The sequence below is a fragment of the Pituophis catenifer genome, unplaced genomic scaffold (assembly GCF_029215685.1).
Source record: "Pituophis catenifer annectens isolate HBS135680 unplaced genomic scaffold, rPitCat1.0.hap2 SCAF_2, whole genome shotgun sequence".
Classification (NCBI taxonomy): domain Eukaryota; kingdom Metazoa; phylum Chordata; class Lepidosauria; order Squamata; family Colubridae; genus Pituophis; species Pituophis catenifer.
This window is the reverse complement of record NW_027256882.1, coordinates 52,675,543-52,690,139: the sequence shown is the minus strand read 5'-3', so window position 1 is coordinate 52,690,139 and position 14,597 is coordinate 52,675,543. Positions and strand designations below refer to the sequence as shown.

At 39.9% G+C, this 14,597-nt stretch overlaps 1 protein-coding gene across 1 annotated transcript in view; it reads left to right on the top strand.

Moving 5' to 3' along the window:
- The first annotated feature begins 2,431 nt into the window (after nt 1–2,431).
- The window catches only part of LRIG1 (leucine rich repeats and immunoglobulin like domains 1), a 148,019-nt gene continuing 135,853 nt past the window's right edge, over nt 2,432–14,597 (top strand). The window contains exon 1 of the mRNA XM_070936852.1: nt 2,432–3,028. Within this exon, the coding sequence (XP_070792953.1) occupies nt 2,787–3,028 (242 nt within the window). The 5' untranslated portion in view covers nt 2,432–2,786. The remainder of the gene's footprint in view (nt 3,029–14,597) is intronic.

Genomic DNA, 14,597 nt, shown 5'->3' with positions numbered 1-14,597 from the left:
TCCATGCTAGTCCCTCCCTCATGGTCAAGACATCTTTATTGTCTATGAGCCAGGGGTCAGCTGGTAGCGCCACATTTAATTTTGCTGTCACCTTATCCCGGTTTGGGTTGGGTGGTCGCCTGGCTTGGCTTCTGGTGATGACTTGTGCCGCTGATTGTGTGGGGGCAGTTTTTCCCCATCTACTGTCCTTACTAACACCTCCAGACAATGTAGTAGAATCCTGACAGCTTCACTTTGATGGCTGGGGACAGAGATGTACAACTAGCATCAGAGTACTGATGATACCATACTCCATGCTGATGGATGACTTTCCCCAATGGCTTTATTTATTTATTTATTTATTTATTGGTTCGATTTATATGCTGCCCTTCTCCAGAGACTCAGGGCGGCTTACAATGTGTTAAGCAACAGCCTTCATACTTTGTATATACCTGCTTAGTAGGGCTTTCGGGCCCCCCTAAGCGGTGTTCTTTTTTATACAAAGTCAGCTTATTGCCCCCACAATCCGGGTCCTCATTTTACCTACCTCGGAAGGATGGAAGGCTGAGTCAACCTTTAGGTAGATGCTAAAAAGAATTTGTGTTCCTGATCCTGCATGTCTTTGCCTTCCTCTCTGTCCATCTAATTTGGGTTGGAGTAGCTTTGGAGTTGACTATTGCCAGATCTCCACTGTTTGGTTCATGCCAGATGAATATTCATAGCCTAATCCTGCAAAGAAAGGCATTCCATGGGGAAAAGAAGGGAGAAGGGATGAGGAGGAGGTGGTGGTACTTCAGAATTAACATGATTATTTGGTCACTCATGAAATTGTACCAATGGGAGAGGAATTATGGTAAAGACAATAGAAACACTCCAATGTATGTTCGGGTGTTGAACCCTTTCTCTCTTCCATAATAGGAAGCCTGAAATACAAACATTCTTGGGACATTTTAGCTGTGCAAAACAATTACTTTTCAATTAAAAAAAATACTGAAGAAAACCGATATTAAAATGCAATGGACTTTTTTAAGGGCAGGATCCAATTTCACAAATATTTCCTAATGACCCAGAAAAACTCAGAAGTTGGTTTACCCTGTTTCCAGCATGCTTTTTACAGAGAGGAGGAAGGGAACAACAGTGCAGAGTTATCAGAATCAAACAAGTGTTGAGCAGAACTGCGAGAAATCTGCAGACCGGTTTCTGACAGCTTTAGGGTGAATTTAGTATTAAACTTAGTATTAGTTGTCTGTGTCGCTCTGCTGCTCTCTAGCGATCGGCCGGATTTTTGTAGCCAAGATTCGTTTAACCCTAAGAAATAAGAAACGGGAACTAATTGTGTGGGACCCAAACAATCATTGAGTCTGCTGTCGTGGGAATCCTTTCTTATTCGCTTCGTGGGATTAATTCTACCCACCTCCCCCCCCGTCCCCTGTCCATAGTAAAACATCCAGACACAACCCGCGCGTTATATATTCGTTTTTCTCCGATTGGAAATTTCTGCTCCTAAATTAAATTTCCATTTAAAATGCCAATAATCCAATCGGGAGCTCGAAGGACTTTCTATGGCTCAGGCCTCCTTATGACTCAAAGGCCGGGATCTCAAGAGACCGAGTCAAGCTGGTGAGTAAGGAAGATGCGTTTGGATTTCACCGCTGATACGCGCTTCCCCTTTAAGACGCTCGGATCGAACCGGGAGTCTCCCCGCTTTCACACCTTGGGTGGGAAAGGGAGGCGGGACCTCTCGCCTCTGATTGACGGCCTGCCAACCTCAATGGAACGTTGTCTATCCGAACGGGGGAAAAGGGCCTGCCGTCCAATCGGGAAGCGCGCGGGCACGCCGCGGAATGCCCAGGAGCCAATAAGAGAGCGGGAAGAGGACGGAACATGTTGCAATGTGTCCAACGTGGGTTTGAGTTGGGCAAGCGACGCTCGGGGGGACTGAAAAGTGACTTTGCGGACGGGGAAGGTGGGAGGTGGGGAGGCGAAGGTGACCGGACTGGCCGCTTGCACCGGCGCCCCGAGAGGATCGCTCGCTTGCTCGGCTCGGCTGCTCCCGAGCGGGGCGCGTATCAGTCCCGAGGAGGCGGGAGGAGGAGGAGAGCCAAGCAAGGAAAGCCAAGAGGGGAAAGTTGCGGAGGCGGAGATAGAGAGAGCACCGCTTCGCCCGTGCTTGGGAAAAAGGTGTCGGAGCCTCGGAGGAGAAAAAGGTTCCAGGCATCGGCGTTGCTGTCCCCCTCTGCAAAGTCTTGGCTCAAGCTGAGCTTTCGGGCTCGGGTCTCATCTTGCAGCGGAGGAGGCGAGAGAAGCAGCGAGGAAGAAAGAGGAGGAACTTTTTGGGTGCGTGGAGCTTTTCCCGGGCTCGGCCCAGGCGCGGCAGCCTGCAAGCCGAAAAGATGCGGGCTCTCTTTTTGCCAGCACAGGATCCAGTCCCTCGCTTAGCCCGCGAGTAGTGATCCCGGAGGGGATCTTTAGAGCTTCGTGCCCGGGGCCAAGAGCTTGCTTCTTCCTCCTCCTCCTCCCCTCTCGGCGTTGGAGACTCTTAAAATCCTGCTGCGTGGAAGAGCCGGCGCTGCGCCCTTTTTGCGGACCCCGAGAAAACGGAAAGAAGTTTGCCCGGTGCTTGGACTGAAGTGCCATGGTTTAACCAAGTGCTTCTTCTTTGGAGGCCTGCTGTGACCTCGGAGCAAATAAGCTCAGGTCTAGGGAGAAAGAAGGGGGAGAAAAACAACAACACGAGTGGGACTTTTCTTTCGTTCAACCCTCCCTCCCCCCCTTCAAAGCTTTGACTCGGTGCTTCCACTCTGTGCATGCTCTTGGTCACCGCTTTTCCACAAGGATACAAAATGGCGCTGCCAGGATGGGGAGAGCTGAGGTCTTCACCCCTCAGAGATGCCTTTTGGACTCTGCTTTTGGTTTTCCAAATGTTCGTGGGGATGGGCTCTTGCGTGGAGTGTGGCTTCAACTGTACGTGCACCGGTGATCTTTTGGACTGCAGCAACCAGGGACTGGAAAGAGTTCCTCTGGAACTGCCCACCTGGATAGTTCATCTGTAAGTGTCCTATTTGCAAAGGCTGTAGATTGTTTTTGGGATAGGCAGGCCAGATTCTTTTGAAATTCTGCCTTAATGTGTCAGTGTGTTTTGCACATCGAGGTCTCCATCCCCTTCATGAAGGGCAGTTTCTAATCCTTCCTTCTTTGCAGAGGGTGATTAATGTAACAGTGCCTTTCCCCTTCATTGACATATCTAGTTGTAGCTAGTTGCTGAGCAACTAACTCTGACATCCCTTTGGGGGTAGAGAGTTCTCACATCCTCAAAGAGAGAGAGCCCAGAGGGAATAGAAGCTGCCCATTCCCTTTCTAGTTATAGACTCTCTTTAGAATGAGATGTTTTAAAGGGGACACCTCACACCCTCATTCTTCAAACTCTTTGGGTGCCTGTTTGTTGCCGAGTTCCTACCTCATGAAACCCCCATCTGCAAACTCACAATATTTTCCTTCTGTCCTTCCTGAAGTTCTCAATCGAGTTTCTCTTAGCAGGAGGTATATACAGTACAGGACATAGGTGCTTTAATTTGCTTTGTTGAACATGTATTTGTTCTGAAGGGTTCTATAATCCTGTGAAACCTGACTGCCTCGGGAAGGTCATTTGTCGGGAAAAAAAATCATATTCTGATTAATGATTGAAATAAGCATTGAAGGTAGTCAGGCAGGATTCTTTTATTAGAATTATTTTAAAGTCAAACAAGATCAACAGGTTGGAAAACTCCATGTTTTAAAATATCGATGTCCTCTTAAATTTCACTTATAATAGCCCTGGTTAAAACCCAAGATTAGGCCCCAGGAAACCCCATGTTGTATATGATAGAGCTCCTTTAAAATTACTGCACAAATTTAGGAAGCTCACCATAGTCAAATGTAAGGGTTTATAGAGAGTCATCTGCTGATTATCGTAAGATTGTTATTTGTATGTTGTATGGATACAGCATTCAATTTCAGATACAGATTTTTTAAAAACCTGACATAGGTTCTTCTGCCAATCTTTAGTTATTCAACTTTTTTCTTCTGGAGGGATAAGATCACTTCTTTCTTTTTTAATTCAGTGGTGAAATTTAAAGGCAATTGGATAAATGGTTGCTGTTTGCTTCTACAAGACGAAGAATATTCTACTTGTCTAAGCCACTAATTTATACTTCCTAAGGAATTAATAGTTGCAGTCCAAAGTGAAGAAGACTGGGTTGTTTTTTTTTTTTGGGTAAAAAAAAATTAAATGGTTTGCAGATGTAGGCCAAATGTCTTTCCTTTGGTTGCTGCACACTGATCCTTGTTATCTGTTAAATAGTTTGACGTCTCAATTTAGTAATTGCAGTACTTAATTCATGTTGTCCTCAGATTGGGGATTCATATAACTTATATTTCAGGTGTTAAACTATGGGCATGTGGTTTTTATCTAAGCTGGTGCATTCAGATTCTCATCATACCTCTCATGTACAAGTATTTCCTTTTTGGCTGTAGATACATTTACTTGGAGGTAAGTATGCTTAGGACTGCAGTCTTCATCCTCTTTTTAGGCAGAAAATTGCTTATAAATGTTTGTAAGGATAGAACTTCATAAGTAGCTATCAAAGATCAAAATTTTGATTTATTAAACATTAAACTTATCCCTGGAAAATGAATTTTTCATTGCTGCTTGTAATAACTTTTTTTAGCGGAGTTAGTCAACTTAAATATACTACACATGGATCTGGTATTCTACATAAAGATGTTAGAGCTCTTTAACATACACTGTAACCTGAGAAATGTCAAATTGCCTTAACAGAATAGGATATATCTGTGCCTAGATTGAAACCTACGGGCAACCCGAGAAGCAGAATTAGGACAAAATCACTTTGAGATAAAGAGATGTTCTTATTTGTCATGGAGAGTTTGATACCTAACCAGACTTTAAAAAATGATTTAAAGGCTTTTATTTCATGAGGAAAAAAAAGATAGCGATTACAGTACCAAAGCTATAGCTTGCAGCTCACATTCTTGAATAAAATTCTACACTTCCTTCTTTGATGTCTACTTTTATTGATGTTATATAAATTACTTGGCCATGTAAACCTCATTCTCTTTGCATGAGAGTTAATGAATTAATGAGTTCATATCTACTGCAAATGTGGTATGTTAGAGTGATTTTTAAACTAAGATTAATGGGATTATAATTGAACTGCCAGCCCCTAGAGTGTAATATTGCCTATCTCCGTATTAACTAACCCTTATCTCAAAGAGTTCTATGCAGCAGACTTTCCACATATATAAAAGTCAGAATGGAGTATGCCTCTTATACTCTGCCATCAGGGATCAGCAAGTGGTTGATCTTTTGATTGTGTTAACCACAATAGTGATTACTTCCTAGGGCTGATTCTTGTAATCTGCTAAGGTTTTGTTTTAAACTTTAATCTAGAAGCCAGCAATATTCTCCCTCACAGTACATGTTTACTATTTAAGAAGGTTAATTGCTCAGAGTTAATGCTGTACTACAAGAGGACAGAGGCTTTTTCATGTGTGCCAACTTTATTTTGGTTGTAATTTTAGGACTGGTAATTCATTGCCAGTGGTGCTAAACCGTGGGTGTTGTCTGACAAGTAAGATACCTATAATGTATGCAGGATATATTTATGAAGACAAGCTCCTTTGATTTTATTACATCATGTTTACATCAACTCATGCTTGGATGCCCAGTTTGTTAAGGACAGTAGTCTCCTACTGTGTGTCTTCAGTATTGTGGCAGTGGTCTTTGTTTATTCCTGTGAAAGTTTCACTAGGATTGTGCATGCTAGCTAGTAAACTGTGTTAATCAGAGTTGGAAGCCTTTTTATTCAGTTTGGACCAGAAGTATGACGTCACCTGAAATCCCTTATAAACTTTCCGTGGATGGGTTCATGCATTACACAAAGCTGTGGTTTACTTAACAATAGCTTATGGAATAAACTGTAATTGCTTGGGTTCACACACAAGTCACTGACATAAACCATGGTTTATAAATCATGATGGCAGAGTTCACACAGAGCAGCAAATCAATCTATAGCTTAAGGTCTTGCATGAAATCAATTTGGGCATTTGAAAAAGAGGCCTCTTGCGTGGGGAATAGGGTGAGTCTTCTTTGGGGGTGTCTTTGATTTTAGCTTTACTTTCACGTTGGCATAGTTATGTGTTATTTATTGTTTCCTTCTGGATTTGTAGCTGTATATTTATGCATTAATTTTGTGCCTAGAAATCTTATTCAGAGAGAATCAATACAAGGTTCTAAAATTTTATGATAAGCATCAATTCATTTACATACACATAGTACAAAGTGGCTTACTTTAACATGAAACTTTAGAACTATTTTGCATTTAAAAACACGGGGAATGCTTTAGTTCATTAATTAAAGGTATTTACATTATTTTGTAACTCATTTGTGCTAAATGACATAGCTTGCACTTTATTATATTTACGTGAACATAGACCATAGAATCAAAGGGGGCTGGAAGGTATCTCAGTGGTCTTTTAGTCCAAGTCCCTGCTCAAGGCAGAAGATATACCATCTTGGTCAAATGGTGGTCCACTCTATTTTTGAAAACCTCCAATGAATGGAGCACCCACAACTCCAAGAGGCAAGCTATTCCATTATCATTGTCAGAAATTTTCTTCTTACTATTAGGTTGGATTTTTTGAAAAAAAAATCAGTTTGTAAACACATAGATGATGACACTCTGGCAAAATGATCTCTCTTCTTTTTCTTGCCGCTGCAAATTATACTACTGTACTGTAACTGCGTCTTTCTTATTAGTTAGAGCAGTGTTTCTTTATCTTGGTAACTTGAAGATCTGTGGACTTCAACTCCCAGAATTCCCCTTGGCATGACACGCCAGTAGCTTGGTACACAGATCAAATCTGGCTATTGTGGTTTGGCGTTGTTCAATATATCAGCTTGGCCATTTATGGTTTATAAATCATGTTTTATGACTCCGTTTGTTCCAGGGCCGTCTTAACAGTATTATGGGCCCTGGGTAAAGCAGTGTACTGGGGCCGTTACAACAACTTCTCACAGGAATAAAAATGTAAATGGTCAATAAAATTAAACATTTATTTTTAAAAATCAGTGTTGATTTTTATTAATGCATGTTAGTATTAATAAAAAATGCAGTAAAATGTAATAAATATGTTGCTGTATTTATATGATACAAGGTGCATTGAAGGGTTAACATACACAGATTAGCATGGGGCACCTATGTTCGTGGGGCCCACGGGCAAATGCCCATCAGGCCCATGCGTTAAGACAGCCCTGGGGTGTTCTGGCCAATAGTGTGGCTTATTCAACTTATACAGTGTTTCTCCACTTTGGCTGCTTTAAGCTCTGTGGACTTCAACTCCCAGAATTCTCCAGCCAGCATGAGGATTCTGGGAATTGAAGTCCACATAGCTTTAAAGTGGCCAAGATTGAGAAACTATATTATGTCCCCAATATGTCCACGACCATATTCCTCAGAATGGTTTGACATTTTAGACATCTTTTAAACAAGTTTATAATAATCCTAATAACTCAGGATTGCAAATTTAAAAAAAAATAGACTCCCATCTCTGACTCTAGCAATAAAAGAATGGGCTTACTTTGCAACTGATGTAGATTGGGGGGGGGGGGGAGATGGAGGCTTCTCATAAGGAGCCTTGGTGGTGCAGCGGACTAAAAGTGCTGTTAAGTAGCACTTAGCTGCCAGCTGCCTGCAATTACTGCAAGTTCAAATCTCACCCTTCTGAGGTAGGTAAAATGAGGACCTGGATTGTGGGGGCAATAAGCTGACTTTGTATAAAAAGAACACCGCTTAGGGGCCCCCGAAAGTGCTACTAAGCAGGTATATACAAAAGTATGAAGACTATTGCTTAACACATTATAAGCCACCCTTGAGTCTCCGGAGAAGGGTGGCATATAAATCGAACCAATAAATAAATAAATAAACAATAAATTTGACATTATGCCATCATATCCGTAAATCCTCTTCAGAGTCTGTAAATGAATGCAATTAAATTGAGGTGTGATCTCCAAAGGTCAAATTAGTATGTAGCTCAGCAGATCAAAGGCTAGCATAAAAGTTTCGGCTCTCCTTCTTTCCCCAGCCCTTATCCAAACAATCCCACGAAAATTTCCAATTTTGTATTTTCAGCACTGGTAAATTTCTCTGTACGGCAAGCTCTCAGAGGTTGATCTCCTTTTTCTTTTCCTACATTTTCCTGATTTGTTCCTTTTAGGATTTGTGGTAAAAATTCTGAATTGTTGGTACCCTGAAGTGATCATAAAATTTGGTGAGGTGATCTGACTATTATGTCTTCCTTTATATTTATTAAGAGGAAAATCTTCCTTCATGATGCTTTTAACATTATTATACAGATAGTCCTCAACTTATGACCACAATTGAACCTAAAATTTCTATTGCTGAGCTAGACGGCTGTTAAGCGAGTTTTGCTCCATTTTACGACCTTTCTTTGCCATAGATGTTAAGTGAATCACTGTAATTGTCAGTAACCCGGTTGTCAAATGAATTCGGCTTCCCCATTGACTTTGCTTTTCAAAAGATCGCAAAACATAATTACATGACCCAGGACACTGCAAATGTCATAAACATGAGCTTCCAAATTTTGATCATGGGACCATGGAAATGCTGCAATAGTCATAAGTATGAAAAATAGTCATAAGTCAATTTTTTCAGTGCTGTTGCAACTTCGAATGGTCACTAATTGAATGGTTGTAAGTTGAGAACTACCTGTATTAGAGAAAGCTTAGTTTACACTCTTTCGTTTTTGTGTGAAGAATCGGTCCTCTCTTATGCCACACAGGCATAGATAGAGGTATAACTTCTACTGGACTTCACTATCTGATTTTCCCCAAAACAATATATACAGAGATGTTTGGAGGAATGCTCCCTTGTCTGCATGAGCATAGCAGATTTATTTAGTGAGTTATAGGCTTGCCCATACAAATGGATTGATGTTGCTTTTGGTTCAATGGGGTACATATTTCACAGGCTTCTATTGAAGTTGGGCACCGTAAATTTTCCATTGAGTCTTAGAATGTGACCCCTTCCTCAGTTACATTCAAGAGAGACTTGAATGAAGTCTTCTGCTTGATTTACTGTGACGGGCATGTGTATTTATGAAATCATGCTACTGGATAAAGGTACTGTAGATCGCTATTTAGCTACCTCTAAGAATACATTTTAGAAATGCCTAGAAAGGTGTCCCAATATTATTAGAAATATCCAAAAGCTCTATGATTAGAAAAGGTTATAGAAGTATTGAGGCTTTTAAAATTTGGGTTTTTAATTTTCTGAGTGATCATGGTAGAATCTAAAATGACATATTGCTAATTATATGGGTTTATTAAAGCAGAGTTCTCGGAAGTGTTTAATATTGACCCACCAAAGATTGATGGGACTATCTCAGGGGTTTATGTTATTATTTGTAGTACTAATAGTTAAAGTAGTATTTATTAAATTAATTTAATATAATGTTTGGGGGTTAATGAACAATCTAAAACTTCATGAAGAAGTTTGGGAACCTGTTCTAAAGTATGTCTTCATGGGTTGAAAAGGATCTATTCCTATGAAAATCTATTCAGGATCACAGCCTGGAGATATGTTCAGGCCCTGAGTTTAATTAAACAAGAATACACCAATGACTTGTCTAAGTGACACTTGTTCTTAGGATATCTGGTTTGGATTACAGTTTAAGTCTGCAGCTGTAGCCCCAATAGAATGCATAATAATAGGTGTGTGTGTCACTATCGTTTGACTGGGTATGCTCAGAAGTACATGCATTAAATCATTTTTATGGCATCCCAGTTTATGGTTATGAAAATATATTACATTTGAATGGTTTCTTTTTACGACTTACATTTTCCAATTTTATGTCTTATCTTTTCTGATTTTTATAGTGATAATTTGTGACACTTGTTGACACTTGCTGCAGAATGGAGAAGTAGAAGGGAGCCAGCGTGCACAACTGAGGAAAGTCAGATGCAGAGTTCTCTTTCATTTGAAAATTAAATTTCACAATGTACAAAAGCATATTTCTTTTGGACTGCCATCCTGTTGGTTATGCACCATTTTGCAGCTCCGCATGCATCTTTATCTTGTGCAAAATTCTAAACCATTTTTTTTAAAAAAAATAATAGCTTTATTTTAATTAGCAGTTTTACTTGTTATTAAAGTCCATGTGTGCTTTGACCTTTCTCTTCAAAAGCCTTTAATGTTAGCCTTGGCTGTTCCACAGAGACAAACAAAGCCTGATTGAGACCTGTATTATGGTAGTTAGGTTTAGGCCAGATTGTGGGGCCCAGGACCTGCCAGATGACCTCCAGATGAGTTCTAAAAGGCTCTCGTGAGAAAGGCTCTTTCTATAGATTTTTCAAGGAATGTTGAAAGAATAGTTATCTGTGCCTTGGTTATAGCACTTGCTGAATAGCTCTTATTAGCGCGTTCTGAAGCATCATTCAATCTGATAGATTTTGGGATCTAAGAGCAAACTGTTTGGGATCCTCTCCTCTTGGGAAACTTTTTGTAGCCTTTAATCACTCTTGCCTTTTCCCTCCACATACTGTGATTGCAATTTGAAACGCAAGGGCCAGATACAAAAGGGAGTTGCAACTCAATAGATTCAGAACCACTTACAAAGGGGAAGTTTGAAAGGTGAAGAATGAATGGGCTTGAGTGAGAGTGTGCTAAGGGAGGAGCAGTAGGGCTTAAAGACACGTTTTCAGGGAAACAACCTTTTCGATAGGCAGCTGAATTATACCCACATACACAAGCAAATGCCTCTGTTCTTATAAATGGGTTCATTTCAGAATATGGAAACGCTCAGGGTTGTTTAGAATTGAATTTTTTTTTTTAAAAAAATACACATTTTCCCCATCCGGATGTCCCTTAAACTTCAGTCTTCAGAGCAAAATATGTCAAAAACATATGTATTCTGTAGAACTGAATAGATGCCAAGGAATGTAGGAGTTGTCGCTTTTGGATCAACCTCAGAGGTCTCTTAAGATCAGCTGCTCCTGCATCCACTTAGAATTCTCTGAGAAAAAAATGATTCCTTTTTATTTCTTTATTTTTGTATCCATCGTATCCAGGAAGCATAGATCTTGTTATGAGGTTCTCTTCAAAGAATTTAGAGTCCATATCCTTAAGAGCTTGCAAGGCTGAAAAGGGCTGAAATAGTAGATGGCTAATATGATTGTGACATATCACATATTTACCACAATTATTATATGAATGGAGATGAAGAGCAAAGAATTTTGTAGAAAAAAAAATATTTTAAGTTGGAGTTAACAGAGTTGTAAGTAATCATTTGTCTTAGCTATTTTTACTTCTAATCAGTGAAGTCGTAAATATTACTAGGCAACTGGGCTAGCATAAATAAAACAAAACAGAGTATTACTTGCAAAATTAAAGATAGATCCTAAATGTAGAAGAATTGAAGGCTGCTATTTTTTGGTTTGCTGCTTCTTTCTTTTTTTTCTGGTGCCCTGTAGACTGAGTAATTTCTCTGTTTCAGTTCAAACTTTAAAAAAAAGGAGCAATGTAATTTTCCCCCAGTAGTTAAATGAAATAAAGAATTGATTTTCTCTATAGGTATTTTGGGGATATGGCAAGTTATGAAATTCTAAACAAAACTCGGTATAATTTTATGAATGTGACTTAAAGGTAAAGGTTCCCCTCGCACATATGTGCTAGTTGTTTCCGACTCTAGGGGGCGGTGCTCATCTCCGTTTCAAAGGTGAAGAGTTAGCATTGTCCGAAGCATCTCTGTGGTCGTGTGGCCGGCATGACTAAAAGCCAAAGGCGCATGAAACGCTGTTACCTTCCCACCAAAGGAGGTCCCTATTTTTCTACTTGCATTTTTATGTACTTTCGAACTGCTAGGTTGGCAGACGCTGGGACAAGTAATGGGAGCTCACCCTGTTATGCAGCACTAGGGATTCTAACCGCTGAACTGCCGACCATTCGATCGACAAGTTCATGTGGCTTAGCCATACATAAATAAGCTATTTGAGGAATAGAATAGAAAGAGTAGAGTAGAGTAGAGTAGAGTAGAGTAGAGTAGAGTAGAGTAGAGTAGAGTAGAGTAGAATTCTTTATTGGCCAAGAGCGATTGGACACACAAGGAATTTGTATCCAGTGCATAAGCTCTCAGTGTACATGCAAGCAACAAGTGATTTCTAAAAAGCATTTCTATTCTTTTTCAGTATTTATATAGACTGTCTAAAAAGGTCTCCAGACAACAAGAATTCTTTGTATTTCTTCTCTTTAACTTCCAACTTGTTGCTTTTCTTGAGGCTGCTTCTAAAATCCTCAGCAGAGCAAATTAGGTGTCCTCTCAATTGAGAACTTGTGTGAGATATTTGGAGACAAATACTGTAATTTTACCAGAGATCGGTAAAACTATTCAAAAGAGGACTTCCTGGTAAGAGTGCTAGTTAGTGTAAGATGAAGTAGATTTTCTATTACACAGAAACTTAAGCAATCATAAATAGATCAACTTTTTTCAGGTGCCCTCTATTGTTTTTGCTGCAAAGAGTTAACATTAGCTACTTTGCTGGAAGCTGATGTAAGAACAATGTAACTGTGCATGTGAGATCCCAGTAGTGATTGCAAAATGACTTTTCAGTGGAAGAAAGTGCACCTAAAGTAGATTAGCTGTGAATATCTGCTTTATAACCTAAATATCCAAAGACTTCTAACCTGTTGCTTTTCTTCAGGCGATTTATAGTAGAGCAGTGTGTTGAACTTGAAGATAAGTTTATCTATTGTTGGAACATAAATGAGAAAGATCCTGGCTTCTGTCCTAAAGCATGTAGAGGCTAAAATGGTGTAGGTGAGGATCAGAGGCCGAATAATAAATGGAAAAATGTGATTGTCAGTTATGAAAGAAAGTTGTTGAATGAAATGGTAGAAGCTCATAAAGTAATTGGTATCACTATTTTGGAAATTTTGGCCATTCATTCATACATATATTTTCTATAGCTGCCCATTTTCATCCAAGTGACTCTGGGTGACTTACAATTCTAAAATGGCCTTATGGACCAGAAACTTATTTTTGAAAAAGGACCTTTTTTGTATCTGTGTTTCCATAGCCTCTGTGAGACTTCATGGGAAGGATTGCTACACCATTTGGCTTCTTGGCTCTGTTGTTTTTAGGCTGCTTGGCACCTCTGATGTAAACATAACTGAGGAAGTGAAATTGTGGTTTAAGAGTTGTGTGGGTGCATAAGGAATAAAGGATTATTGCTTTTCTTTATTTCCAAAGTTGTAGATTGAGTTTTATTAATTGGCTATTCTCTTGCACACCTTCATATCTAGCTATATCATATAGATTAGGAAATGTGAGCAAGACATGTTCAGAATTTACAAACTGAAATCCTTGGTGATCTGTAGAAAAATTCCCTCTTGGGAAAGTGTAGACAATGTTTTTCTTCAGATCTAGTGTGAAAATAACAAATTACTCTGACATGAATGGGTGAGGCTCAGCACCACTATAAAAAGAAATACACTGTTCATAGATTGGTAGAAGTCAATCCCTTATGAATCACAAAAGTGTCTTTAAGTTGTTCCACTGAAAATGAGCAAAATCCTGGTATGTAGACATCTGCTTCATTACTAATCATTTTGTAAGCCCATACAAGAATAATTTCTGTGTAAGCCCATTGAAGCAGTTCAGTTCAGTGCAAGAGAATAGCTTTTATAACTAAGGATGGTACACAGTTCTAATGCCTAACCTCTTACACATGAGTGTTTTCTTGGATTACATAAAAAGTATAAATGGATCCAGTGACTGTATATTTCACTTGGCTGTGGGGAAATCCACTGACAGTTCAAATCAGTTCTAGCCATGAGCTCTTTTAACCTACAAATCAAGCATATTCAAGTCTACCAATAAAGGAGAACATTTGTAGCTCAGGTTTGAAATGAGGGGTCCTTGGTGCTCCCTGAGCTTGTTTATTTGCTAGTAGCACTGATGATGTTACCTAGTTAGGGTAATGAAATATCTGCAAGAAAACGAACAAGCTCAGAGAGCATCAAGGACCCCTCATATTCAAGTCTGTAAGGATCAGGCACTGTGTAATATATCATAGGCTTGGTCAGATAAAATAACACAAGCAGTCCCTATGAAGAAAAAGTGAAATATAAATACCCTGAGATAAATAATACTCTACAGCAGGGGGGTCAAACTCGCGTGATCACAACGGCATCATGTGATGTATCACGATTTTCCCTCCTTCGCTAAACTGTGCATGGGTGGCCAGCACACGATGCATCCGGCTTGTGGTTTGACACCCCTGCTCTACAGGTTATTCTTGCTTTATGACCAAAATTGGAACTGCCAACTCTGTCACTCAGTGATGCAGACCTCAAGCAAGATGTCACTTACAATTGCACTGCCAGCTTCTCCATTGGCTTTGCTTATTGGAAGCCAGCTGTGAAGTGTTCAGTTGGAAATCATGTAACAACAGGATGCTGTAACGGTTGTGAGCTCCTGCTGGTTGTGAAGCCCTTGAATCTTAATTATATGGCTGTAGGGATGCTGCAGTGCAGGTTGTAGAGATC